General features: G+C 39.4%; 1 protein-coding gene across 1 annotated transcript; it reads left to right on the forward strand.

Annotated features, from left to right (window-relative positions):
• LOC120035967 (zinc finger protein 239-like) lies at positions 1-7,113 on the forward strand. The gene is made up of 2 exons (XM_038982456.1): positions 1-44; positions 5,797-7,113. Exon 2 carries the CDS (start codon positions 5,859-5,861, stop codon positions 6,660-6,662), a length of 804 nt encoding a protein of 267 aa, XP_038838384.1. The 5' UTR covers positions 1-44; positions 5,797-5,858; the 3' UTR covers positions 6,663-7,113.
• The last annotated feature ends 15,460 nt before the right edge of the window (positions 7,114-22,573 follow it).

Here is a 22,573-nt window from a genome sequence, read left to right on the forward strand (position 1 = left end):
ATTGGAGGAGGAAGAAGAGCAGACTGGAGATCTGATTAACACCAGTGAGTACTATCTTAAAAACATGGGCACAAGCGCTGCAGTTGTTGATCCAAATGAGTGGTTTTGAAGGGGAAATCTGCAGTTGAAACAATATCAAAGCGAGATTCCCGCCCCTGTTTCTGTAAAACTCTGAGGGATGGGGCTGATGAACTGTAACCACTCTCAAATTCATAGACAGAACTATGGATGCAAAGACTGATCATCTAAAATTATAGTTTTAACCTTGTTTTGATTGTATAGTAGTAGTAGTAGGTTCTGATGGGGTATGACAGTTGAACTAACTTATGAGGTATTAATAACTTATATTTTCAAGAACCAATGGGTACATATAATTAATGTAGAAGTCCAAAAAAGTGGATGTAGCAACTGCAGATTGCCCCTTTAAATGAGCATTCTACGGAAGTTCTACACTTTCAATAATTTGTTCTGTAGTGGGAATTGTTATAGGTATGGAATCGCGAGACTCAGATTTCTTACTTTAAATGTATGCCAAACAAAAAAAATACATTTATTTCAAAGCTGAACAAACCTTTCCACTCTATGCACAATCACTACTTTTAACATTTGACACAAAAAAAAACTTTTACTGGCGGAATTGTGCAGATGCAAAGTTTGGTTACAGAATGTTGGTTCCATCTCCCTTAGTTTGTGTGCATTCCAAAAAAACTCTGTTAAATATTCACTCCGAATTAAGAATCAACGAAGTCTGCAGAAAGAATGAGGTGTCATCTATGACATGATACACTGACTTTGAAAAACATCTGTTTTGGTTATTGAAGTACAGTAAGTGAAGTGGGTTCTCTCTTCGTGGTGATGCATCCTGAATAGGTACACAAAGGTAGAAATATGCACTATCCTACTTTGCATATTCGGGTATTGTTCTATACACTGGCTATTATTTTAATGAGCTCTGCCCCCAAACAAGACAAAATTTGGTTGGTCCGGACCAAATCTGAAGTTTGGACATCAAAGGACAGCACAGTTCTGTACAAAACAGTAGAGTAGAGTAGAGAACAGTAGAGTAGAGAACAGTAGAGTAGAGAACAGTAGAGTAGAGAACAGTAGAGTAGAGAACAGTAGAGTAGAGAACAGTAGAGTAGAGAACAGTAGAGTAGAGAACAGAACAGTAGAGAACAGAACAGTAGAGTAGAGAACAGATCAGTAGAGAACAGATCAGTAGAGTAGAGAACAGAACAGTAGAGTAGAGAACAGATCAGTAGAGAACAGATCAGTAGAGTAGAGAACAGAACAGACCAGTAGAGAACAGAACAGTAGAGTAGAGAACAGAACAGTAGAGAACAGAACATACCAGTAGAGAACAGATCAGTAGAGTAGAGTAGAGAACAGAACAGTAGAGTAGAGAACAGAACAGTAGAGTAGAGAACAGAACAGTAGAGAACAGATCAGTAGAGAACAGAACAGTAGAGAACAGATCAGTAGAGTAGAGAACAGATCTGTAGAGTAGAGAACAGTAGAGTAGAGAACAGAACAGTAGAGTAGAGAACAGAACAGTAGAGTAGAGAACAGTAGAGTAGAGAACAGATCAGTAGAGAACAGATCAGTAGAGAACAGAACAGTAGAGAACAGAACAGTAGAGTAGAGAACAGAACAGTAGAGTAGAGAACAGAACAGTAGAGTAGAGAACAGAACAGTAGAGAACAGAACAGTAGAGAACAGAACAGTAGAGAACAGAACAGTAGAGTAGAGAACAGAACAGTAGAGTAGAGAACAGAACAGTAGAGTAGAGAACAGAACAGTAGAGTAGAGAACAGAACAGTAGAGTAGAGAACAGAACAGTAGAGTAGAGAACAGAACAGTAGAGTAGAGAACAGAACAGACCAGTAGAGAACAGAACAGACCAGTAGAGAACAGAACAGTAGAGTAGAGAACAGAACAGAACAGTAGAGAACAGAACAGTAGAGTAGAGAACAGAACAGTAGAGAACAGAACAGTAGAGAACAGAACAGTAGAGAACAGAACAGAAGAGTAGAGAACAGAACAGAACAGTAGAGAACAGAACAGTAGAGTAGAGAACAGAACAGTAGAGTAGAGAACAGAACAGTAGAGTAGAGAACAGAACAGTAGAGTAGAGAACAGAACAGTAGAGTAGAGAACAGAACAGTAGAGTAGAGAACAGAACAGTAGAGAACAGAACAGTAGAGAACAGAACAGTAGAGAACAGAACAGAACAGTAGAGAACAGAACAGTAGAGTAGAGAACAGAAGAGTAGAGTAGAGAACAGAAGAGTAGAGTAGAGAACAGAAGAGTAGAGTAGAGAACAGAAGAGTAGAGTAGAGAACAGAAGAGTAGAGTAGAGAACAGAAGAGTAGAGTAGAGAACAGAACAGTAGAGTAGAGAACAGAACAGACCAGTAGAGAACAGAACAGACCAGTAGAGAACAGAACAGTAGAGTAGAGAACAGAACAGAACAGTAGAGAACAGAACAGTAGAGTAGAGAACAGAACAGTAGAGTAGAGAACAGAACAGTAGAGTAGAGAACAGAACAGTAGAGAACAGAACAGTAGAGAACAGAACAGTAGAGAACAGAAGAGTAGAGTAGAGAACAGAAGAGTAGAGTAGAGAACAGAAGAGTAGAGTAGAGAACAGAAGAGTAGAGTAGAGAACAGAAGAGTAGAGTAGAGAACAGAAGAGTAGAGTAGAGAACAGAAGAGTAGAGTAGAGAACAGAAGAGTAGAGTAGAGAACAGAAGAGTAGAGTAGAGAACAGAAGAGTAGAGTAGAGAACAGAAGAGTAGAGTAGAGTAGAGAACAGAACAGAACAGTAGAGAACAGAACAGTAGAGAACAGAACAGTAGAGAACAGAACAGTAGAGTAGAGAACAGTAGAGTAGAGAACAGATCAGTAGAGTAGAGAACAGAACAGTAGAGAACAGTAGAGTAGAGAACAGACCAGTAGAGAACAGACCAGTAGAGAACAGACCAGTAGAGAACAGAACAGAACAGTAGAGAACAGAACAGTAGAGTAGAGAACAGAACAGTAGAGAACAGAACAGTAGAGAACAGATCAGTAGAGAACAGAACAGTAGAGTAGAGAACAGAACAGAACAGTAGAGAACATAACAGTAGAGAACAGAACATAACAGTAGAGTGCAGTACAGAACAGAACAGTAGAGTGCAGTACAGAACATAACATAACAGTAGAGTGCAGTACAGAACAGTAGAGTGCAGTACAGAACAGTAGAGTGCAGTACAGAACAGTAGAGTGCAGTACAGAACAGTAGAGTGCAGTACAGAACAGTAGAGTGCAGTACAGAACAGTAGAGTGCAGTACAGAACAGTAGAGTGCAGTACAGAACAGTAGAGTGCAGTACAGAACAGTAGAGTGCAGTACAGAACAGTAGAGTGCAGTACAGAACAGTGGAGTGCAGTACATAACAGTGGAGTGCAGTACATAACAGTGGAGTGCAGTACAGAACAGTGGAGTGCAGTACAGAACAGTAGAGTGCAGTACAGAACATAACAGTAGAGTGCAGTACAGAACAGAACAGCAGAGTGCAGTACAGAACAGAACAGTAGAGTGCAGTACAGAACAGTAGAGTGCAGTACAGAACAGTAGAGTGCAGTACAGAACAGTAGAGTGCAGTACAGAACAGTAGAGTGCAGTACAGAACAGTAGAGTGCAGTACAGAACAGTAGAGTGCAGTACAGAACAGTAGAGTGCAGTACAGAACATAACAGTAGAGTGCAGTACAGAACATAACAGAACATAACAGTAGAGTGCAGCACAGAACATAACAGTAGAGTGCAGCACAGAACATAACAGTAGAGTGCAGCACAGAACATAACAGTAGAGTGCAGCACAGAACATAACAGTAGAGTGCAGCACAGAACATAACAGTAGAGTGCAGCACAGAACAGAACAGCAGAGTGCAGTACAGAACAGAACAGCAGAGTGCAGTACAGAACATAACAGTAGAGTGCAGTACAGAACATAACAGTAGAGTGCAGTACAGAACAGAACAGCAGAGTGCAGTACAGAACATAACAGTGCAGTGCAGTACAGAACATAACAGTGCAGTGCAGTACAGAACAGAACAGTAGAGTGCAGAACAGAACAGTAGAGTGCAGTACAGAACAGAACAGTGGAGTGCAGTACAGAACAGTAGAGTGCAGTACAGAACAGTAGAGTGCAGTACAGAACAGTAGAGTGCAGTACAGAACAGTAGAGTGCAGTACAGAACAGTAGAGTGCAGTACAGAACAGTAGAGTGCAGTACAGAACAGTAGAGTGCAGTACAGAACAGTAGAGTGCAGTACAGAACAGTAGAGTGCAGTACAGAACAGTAGAGTGCAGTACAGAACAGTAGAGTGCAGTACAGAACAGTAGAGTGCAGTACAGAACAGAACAGTAGAGTGCAGTACAGAACAGAACAGTAGAGTGCAGTACAGAACAGAACAGTAGAGTGCAGTACAGAACAGAACAGTAGAGTGCAGTACAGAACAGTAGAGTGCAGTACAGAACAGTAGAGTGCAGTACAGAACAGTAGAGTGCAGTACAGAACAGTAGAGTGCAGTACAGAACAGTAGAGTGCAGTACAGAACAGTAGAGTGCAGTACAGAACAGAACAGCAGAGTGCAGTACAGAACAGAACAGCAGAGTGCAGTACAGTACAGAACAGTAGAGTGCAGTACAGAACAGAACAGCAGAGTGCAGTACAGAACAGAACAGCAGAGTGCAGTACAGTACAGAACAGTAGAGTGCAGTACAGAACAGTAGAGTGCAGTACAGAACAGTAGAGTGCAGTACAGAACAGTAGAGTGCAGTACAGAACAGTAGAGTGCAGTACAGAACAGTAGAGTGCAGTACAGAACAGTAGAGTGCAGTACAGAACAGTGGAGTGCAGTACATAACAGTGGAGTGCAGTACATAACAGTGGAGTGCAGTACATAACAGTGGAGTGCAGTACAGAACATAACAGTGGAGTGCAGTACAGAACAGAACAGCAGAGTGCAGTACAGAACAGAACAGCAGAGTGCAGTACAGTGGAGTGCAGTACAGAACATAACATAACAGCAGAGTTCAGTACAGGGTGTACACTAACCAGAAGGTCACTGAATTGGTTAGGTCAGAGGTTAGGAGTACACATTTTTACAGTCCACTAAATAATTACATTTGACATACACAAGAGTTTGAACCTAACACTTTCAATCTCTAAGGATGTAAAGACTTGTTTTCAATGAGAATGACAGATCTATAATGTGCATTTCTATGTGAATTTGGTCGTGTTCACCCCCCCCAGGATCACCCAAAAAGTGACATATTGCAGCTTTAAATAAGACATCTCAGTCAGTCTTATCCTCTCCTCCCCCCAACTTGCCTTTTCCTACTAGCGCTAACTTTGCTGAGAACGTCTTTATTGAGGAAAACATTTACTTCCTGTCACTGACATGTGGTTGTCTCACCGAGAGATCTTAAGATGAACTGTGAGTCGCTCTGGATAAGAGCGTCTGCCAAAGGATGTAAATGTACATTTACAGAGTAGGCTCTCTGCTACTTTTGAAGTTACGATCAATTGTATAAAGCACCACCAACACAGTGAATGGGAAAATGGATTCAAAGGAAACTCCCTCTGCTGGTGGTTTACTGAATGTGCAATCATAAAGGAGGGCTGTGATTGGTTAATGGCCTATAATGTCAATTTCTACATGTAAAATGGTCATTACTTCAAAAGTAACAGAGAGCCCACTCTGGAAATTCTCTGTTAAACTGAAAAATACTCTGTTTGTCTTTGGCAGGAGAGAGACTAGACCCTTACTCTGAAAGTGGAACGTGTCCCTCCGAGGAACCAGAACCAGTGATGTCCAAATCAGCAAGACCACATCACTGCTTTCAATGTGAAAAGAGATTTTCCTCATCAGGTTCCCTGAAATCACATGAGAGAATACACTCAGGAGAGAAGCCGTTCCAATGCTCCCAGTGTGGAAAGAGATTTTCCTCGTCAGGTTCCCTGAAATCACATGAGAGAATACACTCAGGAGAGAAGCCGTTCCAATGCTCCCAGTGTGGAAAGAGATTCATCCGGTCATCGCATCTTAAATTGCATAAGAGTGTACACACAGGAGAAAAACCATTCCAATGCTCCCAGTGTGGAAATAGTTTTACCTCATCAGATTCCTTGAAAAGACATATAGGTTTACACTCTGGAGAAAAGCCTTACCACTGCTCAGACTGTGGGAAGAGATTTAGCCGGTTAAACGGCCTGAAACGGCATGAGAGAATACACACTGGAGAGAAGCCTTACCAATGCTCCCAGTGTCAAAATAGTTTTTCCCAGTCCGCATACCTGAAATACCATGAAAGAACACACACAGGGGAGAAGCCTTACCATTGCTCACAGTGCGGAAAGAATTTCACCATGTCATGTAACTTGAAAACACATGAGAGAATACACTCAGGAGAGAAGCCCTATCAATGTTCCCAGTGTGGAAAGAGTTTTAACCAGCTAGGGAGCCTGAAAACACATGAGCGAGCACACACAGGGGAGAAGCCTTACCACTGCTCCCAGTGTGGAAAGAGTTTTAAGAAATTAGGCAAACTGAAACAGCATGAGAAAGTACACACAAGCGTGAAGCCTTTTGGAAATTCTCCCACTGTAGAATAAAATGAACATGCGCTAACAAACTCTGTAGAGTAGCCTTTCCACTGATCCTACTGTGGAATGAGATTTACCTTGTTAATTAAGGCAACTGACAGAACATGAAAGAATCCACACCAGAGAGAAACAATATCAATGTTTCCAGTGTGGAAAGATATTTACCCAGTTAGGGAACCTGAAGGACCATGAGGTAACAAACACAGGGGAGAAGAGAACAGGGGAGAAGCCTTACCACTGCTCCCATTGTGGAACGAGATCTAGTGCATCACACATACTTAGAATTCATGAGAGAACACATACACAGTGTTCAAATTTGTCTCAAATTTGTTACAGAAAATGTGTGCTTTTTGTTATGCCATATGAAATCTAATTGGATAAAGCCTACTAAAAAAGAATTGGTATGTTTTAAAACAAATCCCAAGACATGAATTAATGTCTTGAGTATAGAGCACATATAGAGCACATCAGATTCCATTTGTATGCTTTCTGTGATTAAATTGTTATTTTCAAACTCTTGGCTCTCTCTCTCTGTGTGTGTGTGTGTGCGTGTGTGTGTGTGTGTGTGTGTGTGTGCGCCATTCCTCTACAGATAATCCGGTTATGTTTGCATGTGCTCCATGGTTGACATCTGCATCGTGGGTCCCCCACTTGGAAGATTGTTCATACAGTGTGGCTTGAAAGGAATGGTATGGTCTCATCTCGATTAAAAGATGTGAAAAAGAGCGAGTTTACAACAATAGAGTACCCCAAAAAATTAACACACTACCTGTTCATAACAGTATTTATTAATAATGTGTATTCCTATTCAGCGTCTACATCGGGGTAGAGGGCATTATTATCTGTAAGATGTAAGGGAAAACATGTCTGGTTATTTTGATATGATTTTTTTATGACAGTAGATAGGTTTTCATTTTTTGTAGACATTTAGAAAGTTTGGAGTATTTCCATTGAACTGTCTTGTGGCGATAACAGCTGGAGGCGAAAGAAACACACACCTGTTAAGGCGAGTGCTGGCTAGCAGAATAGAACACCTGTTTAGGAGAGATGCTGGCTAGCAGAGTAGAACACCTGTTTAGGAGAGGTGCTGGCTAGCAGAGTAGAACACCTGTTTAGGAGAGGTGTGACTAGCAGAGTAGAACACCTGTTTAGGAGAGATGCTGGCTAGCAGAGTAGAACACCTGTTTAGGAGAGGTGCTGGCTAGCAGAGTAGAACACCTGTTTAGGAGAGGTGTGACTAGCAGAGTAGAACACCTGTTTAGGAGAGGTGCTGGCTAGCAGAGTAGAACACCTGTTTAGGAGAGGTGTGACTAGCAGAGTATAACACCTGTTTAGGAGAGGTACTGGCTAGCGGAGTAGAACACCTGTTTAGGAGAGGTGCTGGCTAGCAGAGTAGAACACCTGTTTAGGAGAGGTGCTGGCTAGGGGAGTAGAACACCTGTTTAGGAGAGGTGCTGGCTAGCGGAGTAGAACACCTGTTTAGGAGAGGTGCTGGCTAGCGGAGTAAGAACACCTGTTTAGTGAGAGGTGCTGGCTAGGGGAGTAGAACACCTGTTTAGGAGAGGTGCTGGCTAGGGGAGCAGAACACCTGTTTAGGAGAGGTGCTGGCTAGGGGAGTAGAACACCTGTTTAGGAGAGGTGCTGGCTAGGGGAGTAGAACACCTGTTTAGGAGAGGTGCTGGCTAGGGGAGTAGAACACCTGTTTAGGAGAGGTGCTGGCTAGGGGAGCAGAACACCTGTTTAGGAGAGGTGCTGGCTAGGGGAGTAGAACACCTGTTTAGGAGAGGTGCTGGCTAGGGGAGTAGAACACCTGTTTAGGAGAGGTGCTGGCTAGGGGAGTAGAACACCTGTTTAGGAGAGGTGCTGGCTAGGGGAGTAGAACACCTGTTTAGGAGAGGTGCTGGCTAGGGGAGTAGAACACCTGTTTAGGAGAGGTGCTGGCTAGGGGAGTAGAACACCTGTTTAGGAGAGGTGCTGGCTAGGGGAGTAGAACACCTGTTTAGGAGAGGTGCTGGCTAGGGGAGTAGAACACCTGTTTAGGAGAGGTGCTGGCTAGGGGAGTAGAACACCTGTTTAGGAGAGGTGCTGGCTAGGGGAGTAGAACACCTGTTTAGGAGAGGTGCTGGCTAGGGGAGTAGAACACCTGTTTAGGAGAGGTGCTGGCTAGGGGAGTAGAACACCTGTTTAGGCGAGGTTATGCAACATCTGCTTTTCTTATTTATTACTTTGATTCAATCAGATCAAGTCTTAACCGACGAAAGCAGACACCCACATAGCGGATGTGTTGGTGGAACTGCGTTGGAGCCTCAAATCGGTGAGCAGCTACTCTTGCGACCGTTGTCACGAAAGCCACAACCGCCCCACTTGCTTTAGAAGTTAAGAATGAGAAAGTGTAGGTTATATAGAAATAACAACATGGCCTCGGAGCGTTTCGAATTATTCTTTACGTAAATCCAAGACACTCCATTTAGTATGATACCGTGTATTACGTTTAGTATTATTCTGTACGTAAATCTAAGACACTCCATTTAGTATGATACCGTGTGTTACGTTTCGTATTATTCTTTACGTAAATCTAAGACACTCCATTTAGTATGATATGTTACGTATGGTGTGGATTAATTTGTGGATGTCCATCATTCAATCCATTTCATTCAATATGTTATGAATTTGCAAAACGTATGATATGTTACGAATTCCAATTTGTTGTAGCTAACGTTAGCTAGGTGGCTAGGTTGCTAGTGCTAACATTAGCTATCTCTAGGAGTTGGGGGTTAGGTTAAGGTTAGAGGAAGGGTTAGCTATGCAGATGTCGGCTAAAGCGGATCTGATTGAATAGAGACCTTTATTTTCAAAGGAGTTTATTAAAGCTCCTAGAAATTTGTTCATGAAACCAGAAGTTAATCACAACAGGGGATTGGCATATTATTATTATTATTTTTTACATCGGATAGAAGTAAAGACTCAGAGCTACAAAATGGTACATCATACACTGCAGTTGAGGAACAATGGGAAAGTAATTCTGCTTTGAAAGTTGAAACTTTTGTGAAAATGGCCCTTGAATGTTTTGTTACACCTACTAGAGAGCTCTTCTTTGTCTCCGCCCACTCAGCATCGTTCACACCCTCTTAAGCCTTAGCCCCACCCGTCTCTCTTTAAGGATTCACATGTGAGGCCATGTGCTAAACAGAGTGAATACAGTAGTGTAGTAAACTACCAAAGATTTCAAGACTAAAAGTGTTCAAAGTAGTAACAAAAAGTAGAAGTAAAAATACCCTTTATCTAGTCCTTGGCCTATATCCTAATCTGATTTTGGTGCAAATGATGTTGTTCTTCACATTACCATCTCTGGTAAACACACACTATATCAAATTAAATCTATGTTTATTTGTCACATGCGCAGGATACAGAAGGTGTAAACGGTACAGTGAAATGGTTACTTGCATAGTGGATTCTTTTGTTTATGCATGTAGTTAGCTAGCTAGCTAAACACTGAACCATAATCCCAACTCATAATACCATACACCCAACTCATAATACCATACACCCAACTCATAATACCATACACCATGCTTGAATCTGCAGGTAGCTAAAGCTTACCAACCAGGTTCAATGTTAGTGGTGCATTAGCCAGCTTCTCTCAAAATCAGGCAAATAGACCTTCTAACAACATCAAAGCGGGGTGGTTGGTCAATAGGAATGTCCAATACACACAATAGACTGACAGGGAAGGTGATTTACCACAGTTAAAGTTCCACAATAAGATCTACGACGCGGATATATTTTGCAAACTCTCCATAACTGTAATCTGTGGGCGTCACTGAGTGGGCTGATACTCCATTTCATGGAACAAATCAAATCAAATGTATTTATATAGCCCTTCTTACATCAGCTGATATATCAAAGTGCTGTACAGAAACCCGGCCTAAAACCCCAAACAGCAAGCAATTCAGGTGTAGAAGCACGGTGGCTAGGTAAAACTCCCTAGAAAGGCCAAAACCTAGGAAGAAACCTAGAGAGGAACCAGGCTATGAGGGGTGGCCAGTTCTCTTCTGGCTGTGCCGGGTGGAGATTATAACAGAACATGGCCAAGATGTTCAAATGTTCATAAATGACCAGCAGGGTCAAATAATAATAATCACAGTAGTGATTACCGTTACTGTATTAGGTTAACTTCTAGTTCCTCCCAAACCCGGATCCGGGAGCACCCCCATCAGTAAAAAAGCTGACTAGCATAGCCTAGCATAGCGTCACAAGTAAATACTAGCATCTAAATATGGCTGCAAGGGAAAGTATTGAGTAGCCAGTGAAATCGTGCCCATTTCAAACGGCCTCGTACTCAATTCTTGCTCGTACAATATGGATATTATTATTACTATTGGATAGAAAACACTCTCTAGTTTCTAAAACCGTTGGAATTATTTCTCTGAGTGAAACAGAACTCATTTGGCAGCACTTTCCCTGACCAGGAAGTAGAATGTCAGAAATATATGCTCTGTTCAACTTCCTGCCTATACATGGTCATGACACGTAGGAGTCTACGTACACTCCATACGCCTTCCTCTGGGTGTCAAGATGATGTGAGAGAAGAAATTTTGTGTTTATCTTGGTCTGGGGTGGAATAAAAGCTATTTCTTTGACGTGACCGTCCACTTCCGGTACTCTGAAGCGCGCGACTTGGAAGTGGGATTGCCTTCTGTTTTGCTGCCGTAATGGACGACAACTATCTCCGGCTCGGATTTGATTTGATACATGTGACCATATCATCGTAATGTATGTTTTTTCAATATAGTTTAATCAGATTATTGAAATTTTTTCGGGAGTTTTGCCGTGTTCCGTTCTCTGACTGTGTTTACGTTGGAGAGATCCGTGCCACTCGGCTAGTGCCCATGCTAAATGAAGAGGGAAATTTGCCGTTCTGAATCCAAACAACGACTCATCTGGACAAAGGACACCTTGTTCAACATTCTGATGAAAGATCAGCAAAAGTAAGACCCAATTTATGATGTTATTTCATATATCTGTCGTGCATGTGAACTGGTCGTGGGCGCCCAAGTGTTTCTGGCTATTGTGGCTACGCTAATATAGCGCTACATTTTGTTTTCGCTGTAAAACATTTAATAAATCGGAAATATTGTCTGGAATCACAAGATGCCTGTCTTTCAATTGCTGCACACTATGTATTTTTCAGAAATGTTTTATGATGAGTGATTAGGTATTTGACGTTGGTGTCTGTAAATATTATGGCTGCTTTCGGTGCAATTTCTGATTGTAGCTGAAATGTAAACTATGATTTATACCTGAAATATGCAAATTTTTCGAACAAAACATATGCTATACAATAAATATGTTATCAGACTGTCATCTGATGAAGTTTTTTCTTGGTTAGTGGCTATTTATTTCTTTATTTGGTCGAATTTGTGATAGCTAGTGATGGAGTAAGAAACTGATGGAGTTAGAAAAGTGGTGTCTTTTGCTAACGTGGTTAGCTAATAGATTTACATATTTTGTCTTCCCTGTGAAACATTTTAAAAATCGGACATGTTGGCTTGATTCACAAGATGTGTACCTTTCATATGCTGTATTGGACTTGTTAATGTGTGAAAGTTAAATATTTAAAAAAAATATCTTTTGAATTTCGCGCCCTGCACTTGAGCTGGATGTTGTCATAAGTGTACCGGTGTCGGGCCAGCCAGCCTAACAGGTTAAATCACAAGTCCAAGACACCAGATGAAAGATACACATCTTGTGAATCCAGCCATCATTTCTGATTTTTAAAATGTTTTACAGGGAAGACACAATATGTAAATCTATTAGCTAACCACTTTAGCAAAAGACACCACTTTCTTACTCCACCATTTTTTTACTCCATCAGTAGCTATCACAAATTCGACCAAATAAAGATATAAATAGCCACTAACCAAGAAACAACTTCATCAGATGACAGTCTGATAACATATTTATTGTATAGCATATGTTTTGTTAGAAAAATGTGCATATTTCAGGTATAAATCATAGTTTACCATTGCAGCCACCATCACAACTCTCACCAAAGCGACTAGAATAACTACAGAGAGCAACGTGTATTACCTAATTACTCATCATAAAACATTTCTTAAAAATAATAAAAAGTACAGCAAATGAAAGACACAGATCTTGTGAATCCAGACAATATTTCAGATTTTCTAAGTGTTTTACAGCGAAAACACAATATAGCGTTATATTAGCTTACCACAACAGCAAACATCACAACAGCATTGATTCAAGCCAAACATAGCGATAACGTATAAACAACCAAAATATATTAATTTTTTCACTAACCTTCTCAGAATTCTTCAGATGACAGTCCTATAACATCATATTACACAATGCATATAGAGTTTGTTCGAAAATGTGCATATTTAGCGGCACAAATCGTGGTTATACAATGTGATTAGTGGCCAAAACTTCAAGCAATCTGTCCGGCGCCATCTTGGAGAGGCACCTAATCTAATCGAAAACTATTCATAAACTTGACTAAAAAATACAGATTGGACAGCAAATGAAAGATAAATTAGTTCTTAATGCAATCGCTGTGTTAGATTTTTAAAATTAACGTTACTGCGCAATACAGCGTGCGCTAAAGCGAGACCGCACCATAATTCATGGCGGAATTATTATTTGACATTTGTCAACATAAGTACGAATTAACAGCATAAAGACTGCTTACTATTTTTATTTTTATTTATTTTATTTTTTTTATTTTATTTTATTTTATTTTTTTTGGGGTGGATCAGCTTAATATTGCGGAAAGAATGTTGCTTCCAATGTAATTGTCTGCATCATTTCCAATCCCCCATATTTTTTTGGGTAAATATATATATCCATACACGCATGCATACATATATACATATATACATACACATACCTATATAGACATACATACTTTTTTAAAGAATATACCTTTATTATTATTCCCCGCAACCCTACCACCGCTCCCCCAATTGGAGTAAACTAATAAACACTTCTGCTTTTACCTTCAATTTATACATCTTATACCTATTTTACAGACACAGACTACTTTATAATAGTTCTCTCTTGTTTGTTCTTAGTCCTTCCTCTATTTCTGTTGTCCATCCAATTTTATTTCCACTTGTAACTGTGCTATTTCACAAAAGCTCCGCACCTATACACATTTCACAGATCCCGTATGCCCTACATTGTTTATCTTGTTATTAGTCCCACCCTTCAGTTCCACTCAACCCTTCCCATCTATCTTCCAACATCATCCATTTCGGATTTTTATTTGCCATATATTTTTCAACTGTGCTGTGATGCTTCACAAAAGATTTGAACCTTCCTATTCTCATAGCTTCTACAGATTGTAAATTAAAAATAAACATTTTTGCTAAAATAATTATTATATTATTGATTGATTGACTATGGCTTTTCAAATCCCCCAGTATTGCTATCTGTAGCGTTAGTTCTAGGCAAATGTTGCAATTCTTCAGCCATTCCTGGACCTGTGACCAAAAACGAGCTACATATGGACAATACCAAAATAAATGATCTAATGACTCTGCCTCCTCACAACAGAATCTGCAGAGCTGGGAAGATTGTATACCCCATATATATAACATTCTATTAGTTGCAAGAATTTTGTACAGTAATTTAAATTGAAAAATTCGAAGTTTTGAATCCGGCGTTGTTTTGCGTATCAATTCATAAACCATGTGCCATGGAATGGGTACATCGAAAATCTCTTCCCAACTATTTTGCAATTTATATGGCACAGCTGTCAGTTTTTTGGTCCTTAAATGAAATTGGTATATGTTTTTATTTATCACACTTTTCTTTAACCATTTATGTTCTTTAATACAGGGCCGACATACAAGTTCCTTACTTTTTTCCCCTTCTACTTGCCTCTTCCATTTTTGTGGTAATGCTGCAATTAATTGGTTGTAATTTTGGGTAGAGCAGACATTTCCATATGTCTGTGTTAGCTGCATGTGTGACATAACTCCACCAGTCCTATTTATGATATCATTCACAAAAATTATACCTTTTTTAAACATTTCTTCGATAAATACAGTTTTTTTATCAATTACTATATTTGAATTTAACCACAATATTTGTTGTACTATTTGTTCCGTCCTTTCAGGTGGATTAAACTGAAATTGCAACCAACTTTCTAAGGCTTGTTTAAAAAATAAGGATATTTTGGAGATTATTTCCTTTTCAAACAACCGAAAGTGAGCAGGTGTAATCTGAATAAAGGGAAAAAGGCCCTTCTTGAACATAGGATGAGACATTCGTACCAATTTACTAGAGAACCAGTTTGGATTTAAGTATAACTTTTGTATGACTGATGCCTTTAGTGAGAGGTCTAATGCTTTAATATTTAATAATTTCTGCCCTCCGAATTCATATTCGTTATATAAATAGGCCCTTTTAATTTTATCTGGCTTGCCGTTCCAAATAAAATGGAATATTTTTTGTTCATATAATTTAAAAAGCAGGTCACTAGGTGTAGGCAAAACCATAAGCAAATAGGTAAACTGTGATATGACTAAAGAGTTAATCAGGGTGATTTTTCCACAAATAGACAAGTATTTTCCTTTCCATGGTAGCAAGATCTTATCTATTTTTGCTAACTTTCTATAAAAATTTATTGGAGTGAGATCATTTCTTTCTTTTGGGATTTTTATACCGAGTATGTCCACATCTCCGTCAGACCATTTAATTGGTAAACTACATGGCAATATAAAATGTGTATTTTTTAGTGATCCAATACGTAATATGGTACATTTATCATAATTTGGTTTTAATCCAGAGAGGATAGCAAAGGTATCTAGATCCTCTATGAGGCCGTGGAGAGACTCTAGTTGTGGTTTTAAAAGAACATGAATCATCAGCGTACAATGACACCTTAGTTTTTAAGCCACGGATTTCTAATCCATTAATATTAATGTTTGATCTAATTTTAACAGCTAACATTTCGATGGCAATAATAAATAGATATGCCGATAGTGGACAACCTTGTTTTACTCCTCTAGATAGTTTAAAACTTTCTGAGATGTAGCCATTATTTACTATTTTACACCTAGGGTTACTATACATAATTTTAACCCATTTTATAAGAGATTCCCCAAAATTGAAATATTCTAGGCATTTATATATAAACTCCAGTCGTACTTTATCAAAAGCCTTTTCAAAATCAGCTATGAAAACCAGACCTGGTGTCCCCGATATTTCATAGTGTTCTATTGTTTCCAGTACTTGCCTTATATTATCTCCAATGTATCGTCCATGTAAAAAACCTGTCTGATTAGGATGAATAATATCTGACAAAACTTTTTTTATTCTATGCGCCAAGCATTTTGCTAGGATTTTTGCATCACAACACTGAAGTGTAAGAGGTCTCCAATTTTTTAATTGGACTGGATCTTTATATATACCACTTGGGTCCTGTTTCAGTAATAACGATATCAGACCTTCTTGTTGCGTGTCTGATAATCTACCATTTATATAGGAGTGGTTAAAACAAGCTAATAATGGTCCTTTGAGTATATCAAAAAAAGTTTTGTATACTTCCACTGGTATGCCATCCAGCCCTGGAGTTTTCCCATCCTTAAAGGCCCCAATTGCATCAAGCAGTTCCTCCTCTGTAATTTGGCCTTCACATGAGTCTTTCTGTACAGATGTTAATTTTACATTATTAATAGGAAAAAAATCCATACAATTAGTTTCAGTTAGTGGAGATGGAGGAGCCTGAAACGAAAACATATTCTTAAAGTACTTTACTTCCTCTTTCAAAATATCATTTGGTGAATCATGCGTGACTCCATCATTTGTAACAAGTTTTAATACATTTTTTTTGGTAGCATTTCTATATTGAAGATTGAAAAAGAATTTGGTGCATTTTTCCCCATATTCCATCCAGTTCGCTTTATTTTTATAATATATTACACTGGATCTTTCTTGAATAAGTTCCTCCATTTCTTTTTGTTTTTCCTCTAACTTATTCTGTGCCTCTATGGTACCGTTTTTATTGCTATCTAACTGTACTGTTAGTCCTTCAATTTCCTTTGTTAATATGGACTCTTTTGATCTAAATTCCCTTTGTTTTATAGATGAGTACTGAATTGCATGGCCTCTAAAGGCACACTTAAAAGTGTCCCATACAATAAGGGGATCTGCTGTACCTATGTTATGTCTGAAAAAGTCAGTTATAAAATCTTCTGTCCTAGTTCTAAACAATTTATCATCTAGTAGACTTTGATTAAATTTCCAATATCCTCGCCCACGTGGAAATTCTGTAAGAGAAATATATATGCCAATTATGTGATGATCCGACCGCATTCTGTCCCCTATCAACACTTTTTTAACTTTTGGTGCCAGAGAGAATGGTATAAGAAAGTAGTCAAGACGACTAGCTTGATTCAGCCTCCGCCATGTATATCTCACTAAATCAGGGTATTTAAGTCTCCATATATCCACTAATTCCAATATATCCATGACATTCATGATTTCCTTAAGTGCCTGAGGGTGATAGTTTGTAGTGTGATTTCCTTTCCGGTCTATAGAGGTATTTAAGACCGTATTAAAATCTCCCACTATAATAATAGAGTCTAGTGTTGCTTGTAGAGTTGATAAATTCTTATATATATTTTCAAAGAAGCTTGGATCATCATTATTCGGACCGTATAGGTTAACAAGCCATATTTGTTTATTGTCCAATAACATATTTAAAATAATCCATCTACCTTGAGGATCTGTTTGGACAATTTGCACATTTGGATCAAAATTATTGTTAATTAAAACCATCACCCCTTTTGAATTTCTTTGCCCATGGGAGAAATATATTTTGCCCCCCCAGTTCTTTTTCCACAAAACTTCATCTAAAACTGTTGAATGGGTTTCCTGTAAACAATAGATATTATAATCCTTCTCTTTTAGCCAGGTAAATACTGATCGTCTTTTCTTATTATCTGCTAAGCCATTACAATTGTAACTGGCTATACTTATTTCACCACTTACCATAATGAGACACACCTTTCATTCTTTTAATCAGAATATATTTTTGTAAACGTACTATTAAAAAGTAACATAATGATTGAGTGTCTATATAGTTGTACCATGATATTTGCATTTCTACTAAGTAAACCTCCAATTGGTCCCTACTATTCCACCCGCTAAAAGGCCTCATCTCGAGATGGCTTGTCATCCCAATGCCCGGTAGACCACCCTCGACCCCCTGTATCCCATAGCCCTGAACCGACTGGGATCCATTCTTTGAAAAGAGCATACAGTGCCATTTACCGAATTGAAGAAGATCAATTACCATATGCATTTCCATTGCCCTCACCTCGATTTGTATTATATATATCTGTGGATCATCCTCTATTGTCCCTAACATCTTTTACTTCTTCCTTCGCAACAGTTGTGGGATACACACATACACCCACACACACTCAGCCCTTACCCCCACACAACCATAAGCTCACTTTCTCAACAATTGCACCATCCCAGAGCCCAACTCAAGATGGGTCATGATTTACAAATGCACTTGCAGTTGCAGCTGCATGAGAAGGCCTGCAAGACCGCACAAAAAATTAGCAAAAATTGAGAGATTTATTTACCATTGTCATATCCTAGATAATGGAGGTCAAATGTACACCTTATTCCTGAAACACCCACAATACGGCCACCCGTCATGACCATGTCCCCACGCATCTCCATGCAGTCCGACTTTGATTTTGTGCCGCCAGGGCCACAATAATATACCCCCTCTCTGAATGTCCGAGTGTGACCCCCTCCCCATGGGTTACTGCAGCTAGTGTTGCCAGCACTGCCACTGCCTGGGTGGGGGCACCCCACCGGAATCCCCACCGGCTAGGTACAAAGTCGGCAAGGTTCTCATTAGCAGCTTTGAGAATTTCCTTGTATATTATGCTCTCCCTTTATGGGGCTTTGGCTTTGCAGGACCAACCCTGCCAAGCAGGCTCAGAATCTTGAGGGGGCAGTGCTGCTCTTGGTCTCTGACCTCATTTTAGCTGCATACAGACCGCTTACAGCGGGCACATAAAACAGTTAGGGACTTCTCCTTAGTATCTGGGTCATTCAGGTGGGTGTCTAGGGTATAGTGCCATGGACCGTACCATTAAAATAGGATAATAAATAATTAGATATAATTTATAAAAAAATAAATAAAAAATGTAGTTCTCCATGATAGGACAATAAATAAATAAGACGTATAATTCATTATAAAAGTATATCCATCATCTGAACAACATTGAAAGCCCTCTCATACCCGGCTCACAGCAATACATTGGCTCTGGGATATGCAACCATTTCATTACTCACTCACTCAACTTTCCAAACATAACAAATAAAATAAAAAATAAACACAAACCATACCATCCACACATACTGTGCCTTCTGTTTACTTAGTTTTTATCTTCACTATGTTGAATTAGTGCTTGTGTGTTCAATTAGTTATATGTGAAGATTTATAGAAAAGCTATATTTTTTATTGTATTGTTACAATCAGTAACCGGGCTTGAATTGTGTTTATTTCCCTCGTCTATGAGAACTTTGTAATTTTTAAAATAACCATGGAGTAGTCTTTGTGTCTCTGAACAACTGGTTATCAATATATAGTTTATCAACGACGAGAGCTACTCGTTTCGCTTTTAATCTATTTTCTTTGAAAATTGGATACAGAACTTTGCGCCGTTCTGCAATTTCCTTCGGAAACTGATCATTCATGCCAATTTTGGTCCCAGCAAGTCTTTTACCCAGGCTTTTAACCATTATTTTATCTTTAAATGAAGCAAATTTGGCAACGATTGGGCGTTCGTACCTCTGCCCTCTCTGTCCGAAGCGGTGAACGTGTTCAAGTTGGATTTTGTCGATAACTTCGCGTGGAATCTGAAGCGCTGTAAGGAGGAACTCTCTAACTATAGATTCAGGAACTTCTCCTTCTTTTTCTTGGATACCTGTAAGTACCAAATTCTCTCTCATGGATCTAGTTTGTATGTCCAGTAAGGTTTCCTTCAGAACGGTGTTCTCCTTTTTAATTCCATTCATTTCGGTTTCAATCTTATTGACTGTCCCTTTTAGCGCGTGTGTTTGCTTCTCCAATGTCGCAGCTTTTTCATCACTCATCTCTAGGCTTGCCTTCAACTCTTTTATATCCTTACTAACTAATTCAAGTATACCCAGTTTGTCATTTATTGATTTTAACAGATCGGTTTCGACCTTTACCATTCCCGGTGGTGAGAATATTAAATCATCAGTGTCTGTAGAAGAGTCACGTTTTCGTTTTGTAATCGGTTCCCCTGTCTTACTCTCCGTCATGTTTGGTTGTTGCCTGTTTTCGTAATATTTGTCGATAAATGTCTCTAGTTTTAGGATTTGTTTTGTGTTATTGTCCAGATTGAAGGTTATCACTCACCAGATTAAGTAGTGCTAATATTTTAGTCTAATTTAGCAGATATTTCGAATATTATGTTTTATCTTGAGGTGCTCTACATAAATCCCTTCAGTCCGCCATTACCCTTACGTTACCTTTACGTCATACGTCAGCAACGGCACCAGTCTTTGCTGGTGGAATGCTTCTTGGATATTAGCATCAACTGCATCAGACTGCTTACTATTTGCTGAGCTTCCATCAGAATCTTGGGCAAGGTGTCCTTTCTCCAGAACAATCGTCTTTTGGTTGAAAGATGTCCTCTTGTCCTGTCGAAATAGCCGCTAACGTTAGCCACCCACTGGAGAGGTGTCCAACTCGTGAAAGCGCATGACAAAGAAATCCAGGAAAATCGCAATAAACTGATATAAACTGCTATAAATCGGTTTAAATTAACTACCTTATGATGTCTTTAACAACTATAACGAATAAAAACATGACCGGAGATACAGAACTGCTAAAACGAAAGCTTTGCAGAAAGCCATAGTGAAAGCTTTGCAGGAGGCCAACGGTGCGCCAGGCGCACCGTTGAAAAGGACGGTACTTCCGTTCCACGGTCTTATATAGGGCCCCAGATTGCGCAATCGACTCCATTCAAATTCTCCCCGCTTACTGACATCTAGAGGAAGGCGTATGCAGTGCATGTAGCCCGATGGCTTACATGGGGACTTATAAACTGACCTCAGAACAGGGACCTCGATTTTTGAAATCTCACTCCCTGATAGGAAATGTGCTGCAGAATGAGTTCTGTTTCACTCAGAGAAATAATTCAAACGGTTTTAGAAACTAGAGAGTGTTTTCTATCCAATAGTAATAATAATATGCATATTGTACGAGCAAGAATTGAGTACGAGGCAGTTTAATTTGGGAACTCATTTTTACAAAGTCGAAATGGCGCCCCCATAGGCTCAAGAGGTTTTAAAGCATTCAGACCAGCCTTACTGATTGAACTTTCAGAAACTACAATTCTCTATCACTGGGTTTTATTATGTGGAACTAAATAGGTAAATATATGGGTGTGTGGGGGGGAGGGATAGGTTGGTAGACGTTTTTCCATCTACTCCTGTTTGAATGATGCCTGAGGGCTGTTCTAACAATATGTCCACATGTTTCTAATGTATCAATACACTGGAAGACGAGTCAATACATATTTTTTTGCAACTTTATTTTTTTAATTATTAGAATGATCTGTATTATTTATTATTAAATTAATCTAAAAAGCTCCACAAAACGGTGATCGATAAAATCTGAGCTTTTACACAAATAAAAATGAGCCGTATTCCAGGGTGGGGAAAGGGAAGTCATATTAGACCTATGTTGGGTTTATTTATATAAATCTATACTCGACTGCTCTGGCGGGGGGGCAGAGTGTCAAAGCAGACGTTATTGCCTCGCTAAAAAAGTATAACCTTCTCTACCGGAGGACTCAGCTCTCAAACTACAAAGTACAGCTCAAACTACAAAACCCAGGACAACTAACTGAACGTCGTGAAGGATCTAGCTACGCACGGTAGTTATTTGATACGTGGAACGTCGGACAGACTTGCTGGTAGCTACATAGCTAAATATAGCCATGGATCAGGTGAGTTAGCTAGCTTGCTATCTAGCCATAGCTAAATATAGCCATGGATCAGGTGAGTTAGCTAGCTTGCTATCTAGCAATGTTACTCGTTTATTCTGTTGTGGGTTCTGCTCTGACGATAGATTTACTTAAATGAAAAGTTGCAGTGCCAAAATAATCACCCATAGTTAGGGTAGCTATCTTATCAATAATCGCCATTTTATGCATCCGACCGATTTACTAGTTATCTCGGCATTTAGCTTATACCCCTGGAATGTGGAACAGATGCTCACTCACTATCTGGCCTAGTGGCAAAGACAGAAGCCCCATTTAGGTCAACTATTTATTTTCTTAAAATCAGAAAAAAGCCTTAACCACACTGCTAACCCTAACCTTTAATTAAAGGCGCTACACCTAATGTACCCCCTATGTGGAAGTTAGGTGAATTACAACAGCACGAGGCTTCATTCAAAACAAATCTCCTCCCTTTTCCCCTGTAACATGGCGGAGACTTGCTCTTGAGCCTTTTCCTTTCGGTTTTGGTCCACCAGCTTCAAACATCTGTTATTGAAAATATATTTCACAGCGATTTCGATGGTACAATGATTCCCTACGTTATTCAGTGCATGTATTCACGCAAAAACTGAAATTGAGTAAACAGTGTTGAATTTTACCAACCAGGAAAAATAACTTTTTCTACATTGGGCGCTTGACCCGATTTCCATTATATAACACAAACACAAAACAGCTTTCCCATTTTGACAACAGATGCAGGATGGGTGGGAGAAATTAATAGGCGAATATCACAGCCAATCACAACACTTGCGGGTAAGTAATACTGTGAAACACAATCATTCCACTATTACTGCAGATATACGATGGACATTTTCAGAAATTAGAATGCAA

The sequence above is a fragment of the Salvelinus namaycush genome, unplaced genomic scaffold (assembly GCF_016432855.1).
Source record: "Salvelinus namaycush isolate Seneca unplaced genomic scaffold, SaNama_1.0 Scaffold117, whole genome shotgun sequence".
Taxonomy (NCBI): Eukaryota; Metazoa; Chordata; class Actinopteri; order Salmoniformes; family Salmonidae; genus Salvelinus; species Salvelinus namaycush.

What these genes read in the sequence shown, in the direction of transcription:
- LOC120035967 (XM_038982456.1), top strand. Translation starts at nt 5,859, where the DNA reads ATGTCCAAATCAGCAAGACCACATCACTGCTTTCAATGTGAAAAGAGA.